We start from the raw sequence: 13,109 nt of genomic DNA on the forward strand, positions 1-13,109 counted from the left end.
TGTTGTTGTTGTTGTTGTTTGTTGCTGTTGTTGCTGCTCCATGTCTGTGTGGGTCTCCCAACCCTGCGTCACCCCTTGTCTCATTAACTTGTTGGCCGGCTTTCGCAAGGTGTGAGCGGTCCAGCCCCACTTCCGCTTCTTGACGTCTTGGCTGGCAGGTCTTTGGTCGGTCCTCTCCCAGAGGTGTGTATTGGAGATCTATTCAAGTTACCCGATGTTGAGGATATGGCGCAGACATCTGTTGACGAATGTCTGTATCTTGTTGGTGATGCTGTTCGTCACACGCCATGTCTCAGATCCATACAGAAGGACTGACTTAACATTTGCGCTGAAGATCATGGTGTGAAGAGTGCCATAGATGCCATATCATCTAGTGCAAACAAATTATGGTCGCAAATTCATCTTCTGAAGACGCATCACCGGAATAATCAGCAAAAAAAGAAAAAAAAAAAAAAAAAAAGACGAAGATAAACTAACACTAATGGCAGATAAATCTATTCGGCCGAACACCATATCAACCCTCTGGGAGAAGAAGGTTAAGGCAGAGAAGAGAACTCACACGGAGAAGCTAAGTAGTCCTCATTACAAATCGAGGATTAATTCTCTCTCCCTTCTCCACAGCCCGCCGGCAACACGAGGTCAAGGGTCTTGTCTCTGCAGTTGCTTAGCGATGTCCAGACATCTCGGATGTTGCTTTAACCCTTTAACCCTTGGGGGTCTTAGCTACGGAGCGGAGGTAAATAATAATAATAAATGAAAAATTTGCAAAGCACATACTTACACTCTCAAGCTCTTAGCGCTTAAGAACAAGACCAACCCCACAGCGCGCGCTTCACGCGATCTTGTCTGATGACGTCAAACTAGCATGACGTCATGATTACTTTTACACCAGAATGACGTCATGATTCTGACGAAATTCGTGCCAGTGTCTCATGGCGTCCAGATAGTTTCCGAAGGTCCTACACAGAGTGGGACCTGAAACATGTCAGCTGTGGGACTATGCGAGTAATACGTCAGCTGTGGGACTACGTCAGTAACATGTCCGCAAGTCCGCACAAGTTCTCCGCAGCGTGAGTTCTTTTACTTTTTCATTCGTTGTCTTCAGAGACCCAGTAGTTCCTGTGACAGCCTGATTGTTAAGCTAAGGATGCGCATTCAGTTCTTCCCACAGTACGCAGCGCAGGTTTGTAACAACACAGACGACATTTCAACGGCCATCCTCCAGTCCTAACTGCAGAGGAGGAGGAGGGGGAACTGCTATCGGTTATTGTCAATCACTGGAAGAGAATCATCAGCATGCGAGATCAGACGTTATTCTCTCCATTCCCCTTCCATCTTCGTATTATACCAGATCACGAAAGCCGTCTTGCTTGGGACAGAGGGGGAAGGGAGGGCAAAAATAAAAATGTCTACTGCCTGTCGCAAAACATTTCCGAGCTGACCAAAGTGCACGCAAGCCATTTGGAGGATAAGCGCCAGTACTCTCTCGTGCATCACGAGCAGTCTCCGAGCAAGAGGTTGTCTGCCCTTGATCTTGACACGCACTCTGCCCACGTCGTACTTGGCGGGGGAGTAGGGGGGAGTAGGGGGAGTATGGGAAGTTAGGGAAGGGGATCCGTGTTTTACGTCCAGCCAACTAAGGCTTTATAAGGGAACGTAGCCTGCCCTGTAAACAGGTTCCATATATAAAAAAAGAACTGCGTGTCTGAGACGAGATCTGAACCGAGGACAGCCAGCTTCTCCTTTAACTGTTGACAGGCGCGAACCGTTGCGCCACTGGACCTCCCGACTTGGACAAAGGCCAACGATGAAGTGATGATGGGATTTATGAAAAAGACTCTCTTCTACCTCTCCTCCTTTGTTCCCTCTTTCCTGTTAGAGAGGTTATTCTTGCCCCCTAATAATGTGATGAAATAGGTGGTGGAATAACATCTCCAAGAGACCGTAAAATATAGAAAATATTTTAATTACATAACTCTAATCTTATTCGTTTCTGATCTAAGATATATTTTTTGAAAACTCCAGATATAAAAGTACAGTCAATCGTTGTATACTGTAGCTGAGTTTAGATACCCGTTATCCGATTCCGAGTATCAAAGGGTAAAAGCGTTAAGTTTATCTGTAGCTGCCTTTCGGACACATTAGACATCTTACTTTCACGCCACAACAACTGAAGGTTCATCTCTACCACACGTCACAACCTCGACGAAACTCATTTTCATACTTTACCTCATTTCAATCCTCATCATTGACAGTAGCATCTCGGTTCCTAGAAACACCCTTCCTTGTTGTATTCTTTATTTCTTATGAGATGATTTATTGTAACAGTGCGTAATGCAGGAAAGACCCTTCAGGTGATGCAGGTGAATGGTCAGTGGATGAGTCTCATATGTCTGTCTGTTTTCTGGAGCCAGAGCGGAGTCGAATCAGGTAAATGTAATTACAAATGCAACAATCAGTAATAGTTCACGTTTACACAATACAGACATCAGGATTTTCGCATATATAATAATAATAAAGTAGTATGGTTTATATATCACGATCACAAAGAAGCATGCTCTCAGTACTTAGGACAGGTAGGAGAAATAGACAGAATACAAAGGACGGAAGGATAAACAACTATGCCGACAGGTAATGAAAGACAAACATAGAAGACGTGGAACAAACAATAAGGATGGAGAGTGTGATAAATCTGAAGAAAGACGAGCAGGTGGACTATATAGTCAGTTGGCTCTAATCACAACTACTGACAGCGATGTTAATTGGTAATCAGGAGTAGTTTGCGTAAATGATACGTGCGCATGCACGCGAACACACAGGAGCACACACGCATACACACTGGCGCAAGACGATGAGAGTGATGAGGAAAAAATAGATGACGTTTTTAAAGCACAGGCTGCGGTAAAGGTTTCTACGGCCTCAACTGCAGCCTGACGTGCGGCGAGTGTCGTAACGGGGAAACGTGCAACAGCATCTCTGGCTGGTGTCGGAAGGGATGCCGTAAGGGATGGACGCCAGACACGCTGTGTAATAAAGGTACCTTGCCTTCCTTTCCTCCTTCTCCTCCTCCTCCTCCTCATCGTCGTCGTCGTCGTCGTCATAGTCCTCGTCCTCGTCCTCGTTCTCATCCTCCCTCATAAATAAAGTGAATACTGGCTTATATTTGCAGCCTTACTGCAATTGTCTTTGGGTGACTTTTCTGTCGCCAGCGATTCACAAAAAGTGTACGGGTGGGTGGGACTGCATTCCATGCGGACACTGCCTGACGGCTGATGGCTGCAACTACACGACAGGCCACTGCACTGATGGGTGTCAACCCAACTGGCACGGGAAGGGCTGCTTCCAGGGTAAGTAGCGAGACTAGCATCTCCACACGTCCTTTCCTTCCTTTCTCTGGCCCCGTCGTCTGGAGCTTACCTGGCTCCTTCCACTCTCCGTAAAGTTATCGCCTTCCACCCGTTCAGGCTAGCTTTCAGACCTTAACACCTCCAGTACTTGGAGGAGAGGGGAGGAAGAGATTTTTTTTTTTTTTTTGTTGTTTTGGTTTTTTTTACTCGCTCTCGCTATCCTCCCATTAGTTTGTTCTTTTAGGTTGCAATGGCGCAGCTGTGCAGCTCTGGTAGTGCATTTGTTTTTAGTGTTTAAGGGTTTGATTCACTCTCAATCATAGTGATGCGCTATATAAGTGTATTATTATTATTATTATTATTATTATTATTATTATTATTATTATTATTATTGTTGTGTCTCCAAAAGTAACTCTAATTGTTTCAGAAGTGTTAGCCATGATATTTTGCGGGTGTGGGAATTTACATTTACATTTTGTTTTTATATATCTAAATATGTGTGAATGTGTTCGTGCAAGAGTGTGTTCGTGTAGGATCTGATGTGTGATTTAATGTTGTCACAGAAGGTACAGGGAGTGGTGACGACTATTCGCCCTTTTGGGTCAACTTCTTTTTTCCCATTCTCCTCTTACTTCTGTGCATCATTGTTGTCTTTTTTAGGTAAGTGATCTATATATGCACCTGAAATGTTAACAATTTACAGCCAGAAAGCACAGTTGGTATGAAGCATAAAGGTATTATAGACCTTGGAACGGAACTCGTGTAACTATTTGTATGCTGAAAGTAAATTGCCAGTCAAAGATATCCTGACGAATTCCAACACTTTCATGGATTTGTAGTTTAGTGTAGACTGTCAGTCGTATTTAAAAGGACAAAAGACTCCGACGTTTCCTCCAGCAAATTAAGCATTCCATTCTGGACATAAAGAGCATCCTCACTGCAAACAGAAAAAAAAACATTTCTTGACAAGAGACAGTTGGCAAAGAAACAAAAACATCTTGACTGACGTGTCATGACAGAAGTAACAGCTGTGCCACTATGTTTGTGACTAGACAGTTCAAAGGTTTCAGTCTGTCTGCGCCATTCTTTGCAACAGTTTCTGCGACCAGAACAAAGACCATCAAAGACACCGGCGGTCCTCGGAACCAGACGACCCTCCCGCGGGGATGCCCCACCGGTACCTGGCGTCGCGGGAATCCATTGCGAAGTCACAGCGGTGAGGGTCGCCATCGTGGTCAATCTTGTGCAATGGTTAGAGAATCCCCCACTGGACAGTTAGTCTTCTATTCTGTTTACTTTTTGTCTTGGAGGGCAGTCCTCGGTGAGGTATCCTATCTGACGTGGGCGAACCACAAAAGTTTTTCTCGCTTGACTATGGGGACCAGTGTTTCCCAAGGTGGCGACTGCACTGAACAATCGGATTTAGGATGTTAGGGGATCTGATGATTTGAGGTTTATGTTGATAGAGATTTAAATTAGTAATCTCGGGTTTGACCCAGTCAGGTTAACATTATCTAAGGGATGTTGATGATGATGATGATTTTTCTGCAAGCAGTTTTGGCCGCTCGTTTGCTGTTCCTGTGGAATCGGATCGGCGAAACGCGATGGTACCCGGACCGGACCCGACGGACCCGTTTCGGCTCTTGTCCCACAGCCAGGTGACCATGGTAAACATCTCCACTGCCGAGAGTGGCTACCGATGGAAGAAGAAATGGAAGCTGCTCAAGGGGGTGACAAAGGAAATGCGTCAGGAGAAATGGCTGAAAGTAAAAGATCATCGGAGAAGACGTCAGGAAAGGGAGAGTATATCGAGCGAGAACCGAAGTAGCATCATACCGGAGGTGAACGAAGAGCCAGAGACTGCTGTTTAAGGTCAGTGGGAGGGTCGCGAAGGGGAACCAAACGAAAACATTCTCATAAACAATCAAAGCCAATGGAACATAAACACGCACGCTTAGCACATACACAAACGCACACACACGCACGGTATTAACGGTTGCTTTCCAATAAGTTATTTCTCTGTTTCTAAATGTATACCTTTTGGGTTTTTCATTGCACTCGGGTTTGGACAGGCCAGTAATATCAAACCCAGAAATTGTTTGCTAATAAATTTTTCTAATACATTTTTTGTATCCAGGGTGTACAGACGAGAGTGAAACTCGGCAAATGAGTATTCCTACCCTGTTACCCTCACCACAGGAAGAAAATGCCCCAGAGTCTTTGAACTCACCGTCACAACCGTCTTCCAAGTGTGCAGTACCCAGTGATCCCACGTGCACACCTTGCACCGCACTGAAAGGTCGAGACACCTGCGATGGAATGGCATGCTGGGAGCAGCTTGGTCCCCAAGGCACGTGCATCGGTGCTGTCCTCCGGCGCAGTCTCACCCGTTCGCCGTGACCTCTGACCGTGCAAGTTTGCCGCCATCATCAACCTGTCTAGACAGGTTACAGCGGGCTGGGGAGGGATGCTTTGGGGATGTAAGGGAGGGTATTCACCCCCATAAAGAGTACAGAAAGCGCCGTCAACAGGCAGACACAGTTGTCCTTACGGGTGCTACCAAGCAAGTGCTTTTTCAAGATCTAACAGATCAACTTGACCACTGATGCAGGTTTCTCCGACCTTTATTTATTTATTTATTTATTTTTTTTATTTATTTTTGCATTCACGCTTCCTCCACCCACTCTCGCATAACCCGCACCCCAGACATAACATTGTTAAAGACATAACAAGAATAAAAATTCTTTGCTGAAGGCGTTTGTCTGTCTGTCTGTCTGGGTGCAAGCTAACTCTGTGATGAGAATGTGATGGGTGTTTTTTGTCGATGTTGTCGGTGTTGTTGGCGCTGTTGGCGCGTGTGTACACAGACAGCAGAGAACGTGTGCGCGCGACAAACACTGGCGTCAAAATGCTGATGACGCGGTGCTGATGAGTTTGACGTCACACAGCGTTGACGCCAGTCTTGTCGAGACGCAAACAACAAACAATGGCTAACATTATGAAACATTCTGTGAGATTACTGGGACATCTTTTGGAGACACAAACAAAGGCAAACATTCCATGACATCTGCAAATGCAAGCGGTCCTCGGATCATACCACGAAGAGAGGTCTGCCACAAGCTCTGAGATCAAGCAGCAGAAATAAAGCAATGGTTGTGCAGAAGGCAAGAAACTTTAAATTTTTTCCACGTCATGGCTAAGCTAAAAATATTCAAGGTGACGCAGTGAACTGTAGATAATGAATGGATGGGTTAGACGATAGGTGTGAGAGAGAAGCTTTGTTTGATGGAGTTTGTCTATCGTGCACTAGATGGTTTCTTCTTTCTCTCTCTCTCTCTTACACACTTCTGTTTATTTATAGATAGGTTTGGTAGTCGTAGAGTGTCTCCTGTATTTTCCTAGCAGTCTCCGCCCCTCCCACTACTTCATTTTTGTTTTTCTGACATTTTCTGTTACATCCATCTGGTCTCACTGATTGACTAATTGATTCACTCAGTGAATGAACCACTTACTCCAAGGAGGTGTATCCAAGGAAGGGTAATTTCCACACTTGAAAACTAAACTAACAACTTTCCTAACTCCCACTACCCCAATATTTATCTGGGTTGTATAGAATATTCCACGATATACTCTGCTGATGATCTGTATTATAAGCAATAGGTATGTGACTGTCTACTTGATCGAAGTTGGTGCAAGTAGTTTATAAGTGTGTAGGTGATTTATTACACTCTTCCTTTATGCATCCACGTCCATATACGGCTACACAAAACTTTCACCTCAGAAAAGCTCACAATTCTCGGCTTCATGACAGGCTCGCAGACACATTGTTGGTGACTTGCCTAGAAGACTAGCTTGTTCCTACAGTAAGCAAACTGTTAAACCAGATGGATTTATCAGAGCTTGCCTTTATGTGAGTTCCATCATGAGTTTTCGTTTAAGGAAAAAATAGAATTTGCCTTTGTTTCGACTTTAGGTAAACTAAATCATCCCTGGGATCCCTGATACAGAAGGCTGGAGGTCCTATCGAAGACTGGAAAAGAAGGCTTCATGACATGCGCACTAACATACTTGCGTCACTCCTCTATTTCGGGATTTTGCTTGCTTTCTTTTTTCATATTGTGTGTTCTATAAATAATACTGGTAAATATATAGTTATTTGAATATTTACTATAACAAATGAAAACTGCAGTCTACTCCAATCCACTGTTATGTGTGTATGTAAATATTGCATGCTTTCCCCATAAATTATGTATGTTTGTAGCGCATAGTTCATTGCAATTGCTGTTCCACCTAAAGCTTTGTAAATCTTCTTCACTTGATTTGCCCCTAAGGATGTGTAGAAGTTTTTCACGTACTGATATGTAGCATGTTTTACTTCATGTCTCCTTACAGATGTGTATAATTCCTTCATTTGTCTTTCCCCAAAAAGATCTGCATAGTTCATTTGCTGTTCCCCTAAAATATGTATAGCTCCATAATTAAATGTCCAAATAAAGATATGTATAATTCCTTAATTACAGAAATGTATAGCTTATTAACTTATTATTTACCCAAAAGACATGTTTAGCTCCTTTGTTTGATGTTCCACACATATATTAATAGTTCCGTCGTTTCCCTCCCTCTAGATGTATGTCGGGTCTTTAACTTGTGTTTGCCCCGAAGACACGTATAGCTACTTTATTGTCTTAACCACTAATGATATATATATACTTTATGTGTTCCATGTCAGATGTATGTATATGATATTTTAGGACCTTCTCTTGTCTTGTCTTGACTCCTAAAGATGTATATAGAATGTTTCACTTTTTCCCGCCAAACGTATGTCCACTTCCTTCAACTTCTTCCCTCTTTACAGCTGTGTATCATACCGTCATTTGCATTCCCCCGGTTTAAAGAGGATATTTTATTGCAATCAGTGTGACTGTCAGTGTCAGAAAACAAGCAAAAAAAAAAAAACAAACAAACAAACAAACAAAAAAAAAACAGTTGCTTGCAAAACGAGATCTCTTACATAAACTAATGGCTTATAGGGTGGTAAGGATTTTGGTTTCTCTGTTTTGGTTTGTTTTCTCTTTTTTTTTTTTCTTTGTTTTATTTTGTTTTGTTTGTTTATTTGTTTCCTACTTTCGCACCGATAATAGAACAGGGCGAAGTAATTACCAACGTTTTGATAAGATTATCATGCACTGAACAGAAATTGTTCACCACACTAATCCTTCGAAAATAGTTCGTTTTTAAATTGCTGTTACCAGGTTGTCAATAAAGAATTTTTTTTTTTACCGCTTATTTATCTTTCAGACTCAAACGGCTGTCCACCTGGCCTAAACTGTACTTGTGGAGAGTGCGTCCTGAACGACTCCTGTGACACGGAGACAGGCTACTGTAGAGAGGACTGTCAGCCCGGCTACAAGGGGAAAGGATGTTTTATCAGTACGTGCTGCTAGCCTCCTTATCTGTTCTTTCTATCATGAACGCACTTTGTCTTGACAATGTGTATCAACATGCAGTTTAATGTTTCTCTGTATCCCATGATGCAATGATGGTCTGTGTAAAAGCTCCTGCTGCATTCGGTAATGGCAGACTTACCATTTCTAGAAGTCTCACTTGTTAGCATTAGTGTTCTTGTGACTGTCCGTTGGTTTGCGAGTATTACAGGCACATTAAGAGTGAACTGTCCTGAACTTTAAGTGCTATAACCGGTTCACGGTGTCTACACAGATACGTTTAGACAAACATCGAGGTTGGTAACATTTCTAGAACCCTAGTATAACAGCGAATAAGGAGAGAGAGAGATTGATTAATTGATTTGAAAATTTGCTTTCTCGTGTTTTGAGATACACGAGTTGTTTGGTAGATCCTTGGTGATGCAGGTTTCTTGTTTGAAAAATACAGGCAGCAAGACTTTACACTGAATTATTTTGTTGGTGGTTCTGTGTTTATCCCCCATACACACCTCCCCACCACCACCACTCTTCATTCTCCCATGGTTGTGCCCCTTTCGCCGCAGGCTTGCACATCGTCAAGTGTATAATTTATCGGTCGACGGTGTCCGGTTATCTATAGTAGGGTTTGTTTGTTTGTCTGTCTCCTGAGAGCCCTTGACCCGCCACAGCAAATACACAGGACCTGGGCAGCCTGAGACAATCGTTGGGTTCTTTGTTTAAAGAACGCAATTGTCCTGAATAAATGTTTTGAAAGACGCATCAGTTTTGTGACAAACCTTTCATCGGTAGTTCGTTGTTGAAACGCTCCGATCAGAGTCGAATCACTGTAAAATGAGGAAATACATGGATGGTAGATTAGAAAAAAATACCGATGTAATACTTATCCAGTGAGCTGGAACAAGGGGGATTTCCTATAAAATGTGTAACTTGATTTGGGGTTAAAGTGTGTGGTGGAAAACGAGGAACTTTGAAAACAATTGAATAAGGAAGCTGGTGAATGTTGAGTTTATTTATTGTAACAAAATGATATTCCAATAGTATAAGACAACAATAGTTGTTTCTTATAATTTCGAAAAAAAAAATAATGAAGAGAAAAAAAAACTAAAGACACAATATCGACTTCAAAGTTGAGTTTCGTATTTTAAAATTGTGTTGTGATGCATTTTGCCATCTCCGGTTATCCGTTCTACCCAGGGTAAAATAACACTCTGGGTAATAATGTGCTTATGAGAACGATCCCGTTGTCTGGAAGTCTCACATGTTTTCGTCAGATTTGTACATGTGCTATTCTGCTAAAATTTATATGAATGTCTACGTATTTTTCTCAAAGAGTGTGGCCCAGACGAAGATTGTGTGAATCCCTGCAGCTGCCAGAACTCCTGTCAGTGTGACCGGCAGCGCCTGATCTGTGATGTTGAGTGCCAAGAGCTGATCCAACACCAAGTCGTTGCGAGGGGTTCGTGACCATAAGGCTTGTGACACAATCACTGTTTCATTTGTCCTCTCACTATAACCTGCTCACCAGGGGCAGTAGTTATGCCCTGAAGTGTGGGTAAATCTTTGCCCTGGGTCAACGTGGGGAACCCTAGGACAAGCATCTTGTTTACCCGATGTTGTCCTGAGGAAGCGACTCATTCTCGCTTTATGACAACTGCCCCAGGTGATGTCTATATATTTATATAGCTATATCAGTAGATTAGGATCTGACAATAGTGTTTACATAGAAAAAATATACATTTATCGTGCGTTTATGTTTTAGGCGTACGACACAAGACAGCTGTCTACCTTTCCCTAATTATGGCCATCGGGCTGATTTTCGTTGCTGCAATAATCGTGTGGTCGGGGTCAGTGCTGGTATCTTGACTTGTGTGTACATTAGTACTTGACCTATGTGTGTACATTAGTCCATTAGTACTTGACCGTTGTGTGTACTTTAGTGCACACATTGTGGAAAGTCTCGTTTATGTATGTGTGCGTGCGTGGGGAATAGAAAGACAGAAATACTAAATGTGTATTTTATATGTAAAATGTGTGCTTGTGGCAGATAGAAAGAAAGAAGGGTGTTGACATCGTTCTTTATAGACGCATTCATCTGAGTACATGTTATTCATGCATGCATGAGTTTAAGAGGACGTTAACAGTGTTCAGATGGATCAAAACAGATAATTTGAGAGTGGCGGTGGCCGGGAGACTGTACACATGCTGAATCTGTGATCACGCAGTTTTGATGTTTACACGGGTGTGTTGTTGTTTTGATTAGTGATGTACTGGTTGTTGTCATGCGTGTGTGTACTTGAAGTGGACAGCATGTTCCCCTGAGTGACTATTGTTGAGTTTGTGTGGCCCTGAGTTAGTGTGGCTTTTGTTCATTCCGCTTCTGCTCTTAGCGACCAGTGCATGGTGACGCAGCGGCATGTACTCCCCGGTGTACAAGGTGATGGTCCTCATCAGGGACCCTTCTCATCTCCCTCGAATCCTTCTGCCCTGGCGGCCATCCGCATAGTCAATGGCCCTCCTGGTACGTACTTACATATCAGGTAAGGACAGGGATCACCATTAAAAAAAAAATTAATATTAAACGAAAAAAGAATTCTCGGGCTAAAAAGAATATGACACACGTACTCAGGGCAGGCCTGGTTAAAAAGCAAGCGTGGGACTGGCGAAGTACACAGGCAAAGCACCATTCACTTTTTTCGAAAGGTTGAAAAAAAAAACAACAGTGCGTAGTAATAGGGTAACAGTGCTCACTGTTACAAAGGGAGGCAAGCGCGATCTTTACCCTAACACTATTAACACTGTTTATTTCCCTTGATAGAGCTCACTAGGTCTTGGCGCTGTGTAGACGCCTGTGAACAACACATATGCCCTGAATTTTAGGGCTGCGCATGTAAATACTTCAAAGGCATCAAAACATTGAGATTTTTACTTTTTCTTTGCTCTCTGGTTGCCTCGACCATGTATATGTCTCTCCACTCCAGCTCACAGTAGCAAAATAACAGATTTAAATTCATTTCTTCACATCCTGACGTCAGGCGTGGAGACCGCGTCTTGTTACGATCTCATTTATCAGAAACCATTTGAAGTTTTGAAAGGTCTTCGACGTAAATAATCAAACATGAGAGCGTCCTTGTCTACAGGCAGTAATGACAGGATCGAGAGCGGCGTTCGAAGTTTGCCGATTGAAGAGGAAGACAGCCGCCGGAAAAGGCACTATAGAAAGGACCGCAGATTCAGTTCCTCTCGCCCTTCCAGGTCGATCATCAGCGCCCCCTACCTGTCGGAATCCGAAAACCTCCCCCGGAGTACGCCCTTGGCCGAGTTCACGGCCTTGACCCGAACTGGAGACACGAAGAACTGCAGCAGCTGGACTTTCAGATCTGGCCCTGTCGGCAACTCTGACCTGATCAACGCCGACATGGAGGACGCCAGTTCCTCGACGGATACCACGGAGTTTCTGACGATCCTCTCGCCGTTGTCGAATACCAGGTGCGTCGGGATGCTGAGGTCAACAGAGAAGCGAGACAACCCGGAGGAGAGCATTTGCCTTTCCGGTTCCTCCTTCACGATACACATATTGCAAGAAGCAGACGCGCTGCAACACTCCGAAGCTGCTGTTGCTGGGTCGCTGGAACAGACCGCGATAGACCAGGCTCCCAGTGTCACGGTCACGAACTCCGACCCCATCCAGGTGGATCACACCTCGGTCGCAATGCCCGGCACCACTCTGCCAAACGTCAGTCTATCGCTTGAAGATCAAAGGTGCTGGAAAATCTCCATCCCCCGCGTGGTTTTGGAGCAAAATCTGGAAGGAACTGCGCAACTGTCTGCGCCGGTGGCTCTCAACGCCCTGCTGGACAGCCCGCCGGAGGGTCGGCCCCCCGAGCCCAGTGTGACCGAGATGGATGAGATAACGCTGGTCGACAAGCAATAGGGTCTTCAGTGACAGACGACGGATGGGCCCAGCTGCACGAGTGCGACAATGACGCTGTTACTCGTAAGGTCCTGGCTTCATGCCCGGACATGGTTGGCTGCTCATGAGAGCGGTCTGCACGCCGACACACGAGCTCTTGTGCCCGAGATGTTGACGCTCACTGGAGTGTACAGTGTTTTCTCCTACGCAGACGTGTGGACATGCATCATCTGATTGTCTTTGTGTTTACACGACTCGCGTGAATAGACTTTCCAGACCTTTGTGTACTTGTGTGCATTCGTGCGTGGATATGAAGTGATTATGTATTCGTAAAACTTCACAAATTGTACAGAGCGAGACAAGCTTGAAAGTGGGGAGGGAAGGTAGGCCGTCAGGCACCACTGATAT

At 44.1% G+C, this 13,109-nt stretch overlaps 2 protein-coding genes across 4 annotated transcripts; both read left to right on the forward strand.

Annotated features, from left to right (window-relative positions):
• Nucleotides 1-885: 885 nt before the first annotated feature.
• On the forward strand, nucleotides 886-6,104 carry LOC112577355. Of its 3 annotated transcripts, none has more exons than XM_025260413.1 (8): nucleotides 886-1,070; nucleotides 2,341-2,430; nucleotides 2,891-3,036; nucleotides 3,210-3,347; nucleotides 3,911-4,007; nucleotides 4,444-4,563; nucleotides 4,903-5,219; nucleotides 5,485-6,104. In XM_025260413.1, the coding sequence occupies exons 1-7, from the start codon at nucleotides 1,000-1,002 to the stop codon at nucleotides 5,216-5,218; spliced, it is 978 nt and encodes a 325-aa protein (XP_025116198.1). In that variant the 5' UTR covers nucleotides 886-999; the 3' UTR covers nucleotide 5,219; nucleotides 5,485-6,104. The 3 variants fall into 3 exon arrangements, with proteins under 3 accessions (XP_025116198.1, XP_025116200.1, XP_025116199.1); XM_025260415.1 differs by having other exon boundaries at nucleotides 919-1,070; nucleotides 2,329-2,430; nucleotides 4,903-5,218; nucleotides 5,483-6,101; XM_025260414.1 differs by having other exon boundaries at nucleotides 919-1,070; nucleotides 2,329-2,430; nucleotides 2,896-3,036; nucleotides 4,903-5,218; nucleotides 5,483-6,101.
• Nucleotides 6,105-6,276: 172 nt separating this feature from the next.
• On the forward strand, nucleotides 6,277-13,037 carry LOC112577353. The gene is made up of 7 exons (XM_025260411.1): nucleotides 6,277-6,511; nucleotides 7,321-7,487; nucleotides 8,646-8,777; nucleotides 10,122-10,247; nucleotides 10,551-10,635; nucleotides 11,179-11,309; nucleotides 11,929-13,037. Exons 2-7 carry the CDS (start codon nucleotides 7,400-7,402, stop codon nucleotides 12,720-12,722), a joined length of 1,356 nt encoding a protein of 451 aa, XP_025116196.1. The 5' UTR covers nucleotides 6,277-6,511; nucleotides 7,321-7,399; the 3' UTR covers nucleotides 12,723-13,037.
• The last annotated feature ends 72 nt before the right edge of the window (nucleotides 13,038-13,109 follow it).

The sequence above is a fragment of the Pomacea canaliculata genome, linkage group LG12 (genome assembly GCF_003073045.1).
Source record: "Pomacea canaliculata isolate SZHN2017 linkage group LG12, ASM307304v1, whole genome shotgun sequence".
Taxonomy (NCBI): Eukaryota; Metazoa; Mollusca; class Gastropoda; order Architaenioglossa; family Ampullariidae; genus Pomacea; species Pomacea canaliculata.

What these genes read in the sequence shown, in the direction of transcription:
- LOC112577353 (XM_025260411.1), top strand. Translation starts at nt 7,400, where the DNA reads ATGCGCACTAACATACTTGCGTCACTCCTCTATTTCGGGATTTTGCTT. An exon ending in ACACCAAGTCGTTGCGAGGG is followed by an intron (nt 10,248 to 10,550) that starts GTTCGTGACCAT and finishes TTTATGTTTTAG; the next exon opens with GCGTACGACACAAGACAGCT. An exon ending in GCAATAATCGTGTGGTCGGG is followed by an intron (nt 10,636 to 11,178) that starts GTCAGTGCTGGT and finishes TTCTGCTCTTAG; the next exon opens with CGACCAGTGCATGGTGACGC.
- LOC112577355 (XM_025260413.1), top strand. Translation starts at nt 1,000, where the DNA reads ATGCGAGTAATACGTCAGCTGTGGGACTACGTCAGTAACATGTCCGCA. An exon ending in AGACACGCTGTGTAATAAAG is followed by an intron (nt 3,037 to 3,209) that starts GTACCTTGCCTT and finishes TTCTGTCGCCAG; the next exon opens with CGATTCACAAAAAGTGTACG. An exon ending in TCCATTGCGAAGTCACAGCG is followed by an intron (nt 4,564 to 4,902) that starts GTGAGGGTCGCC and finishes TTCTGCAAGCAG; the next exon opens with TTTTGGCCGCTCGTTTGCTG.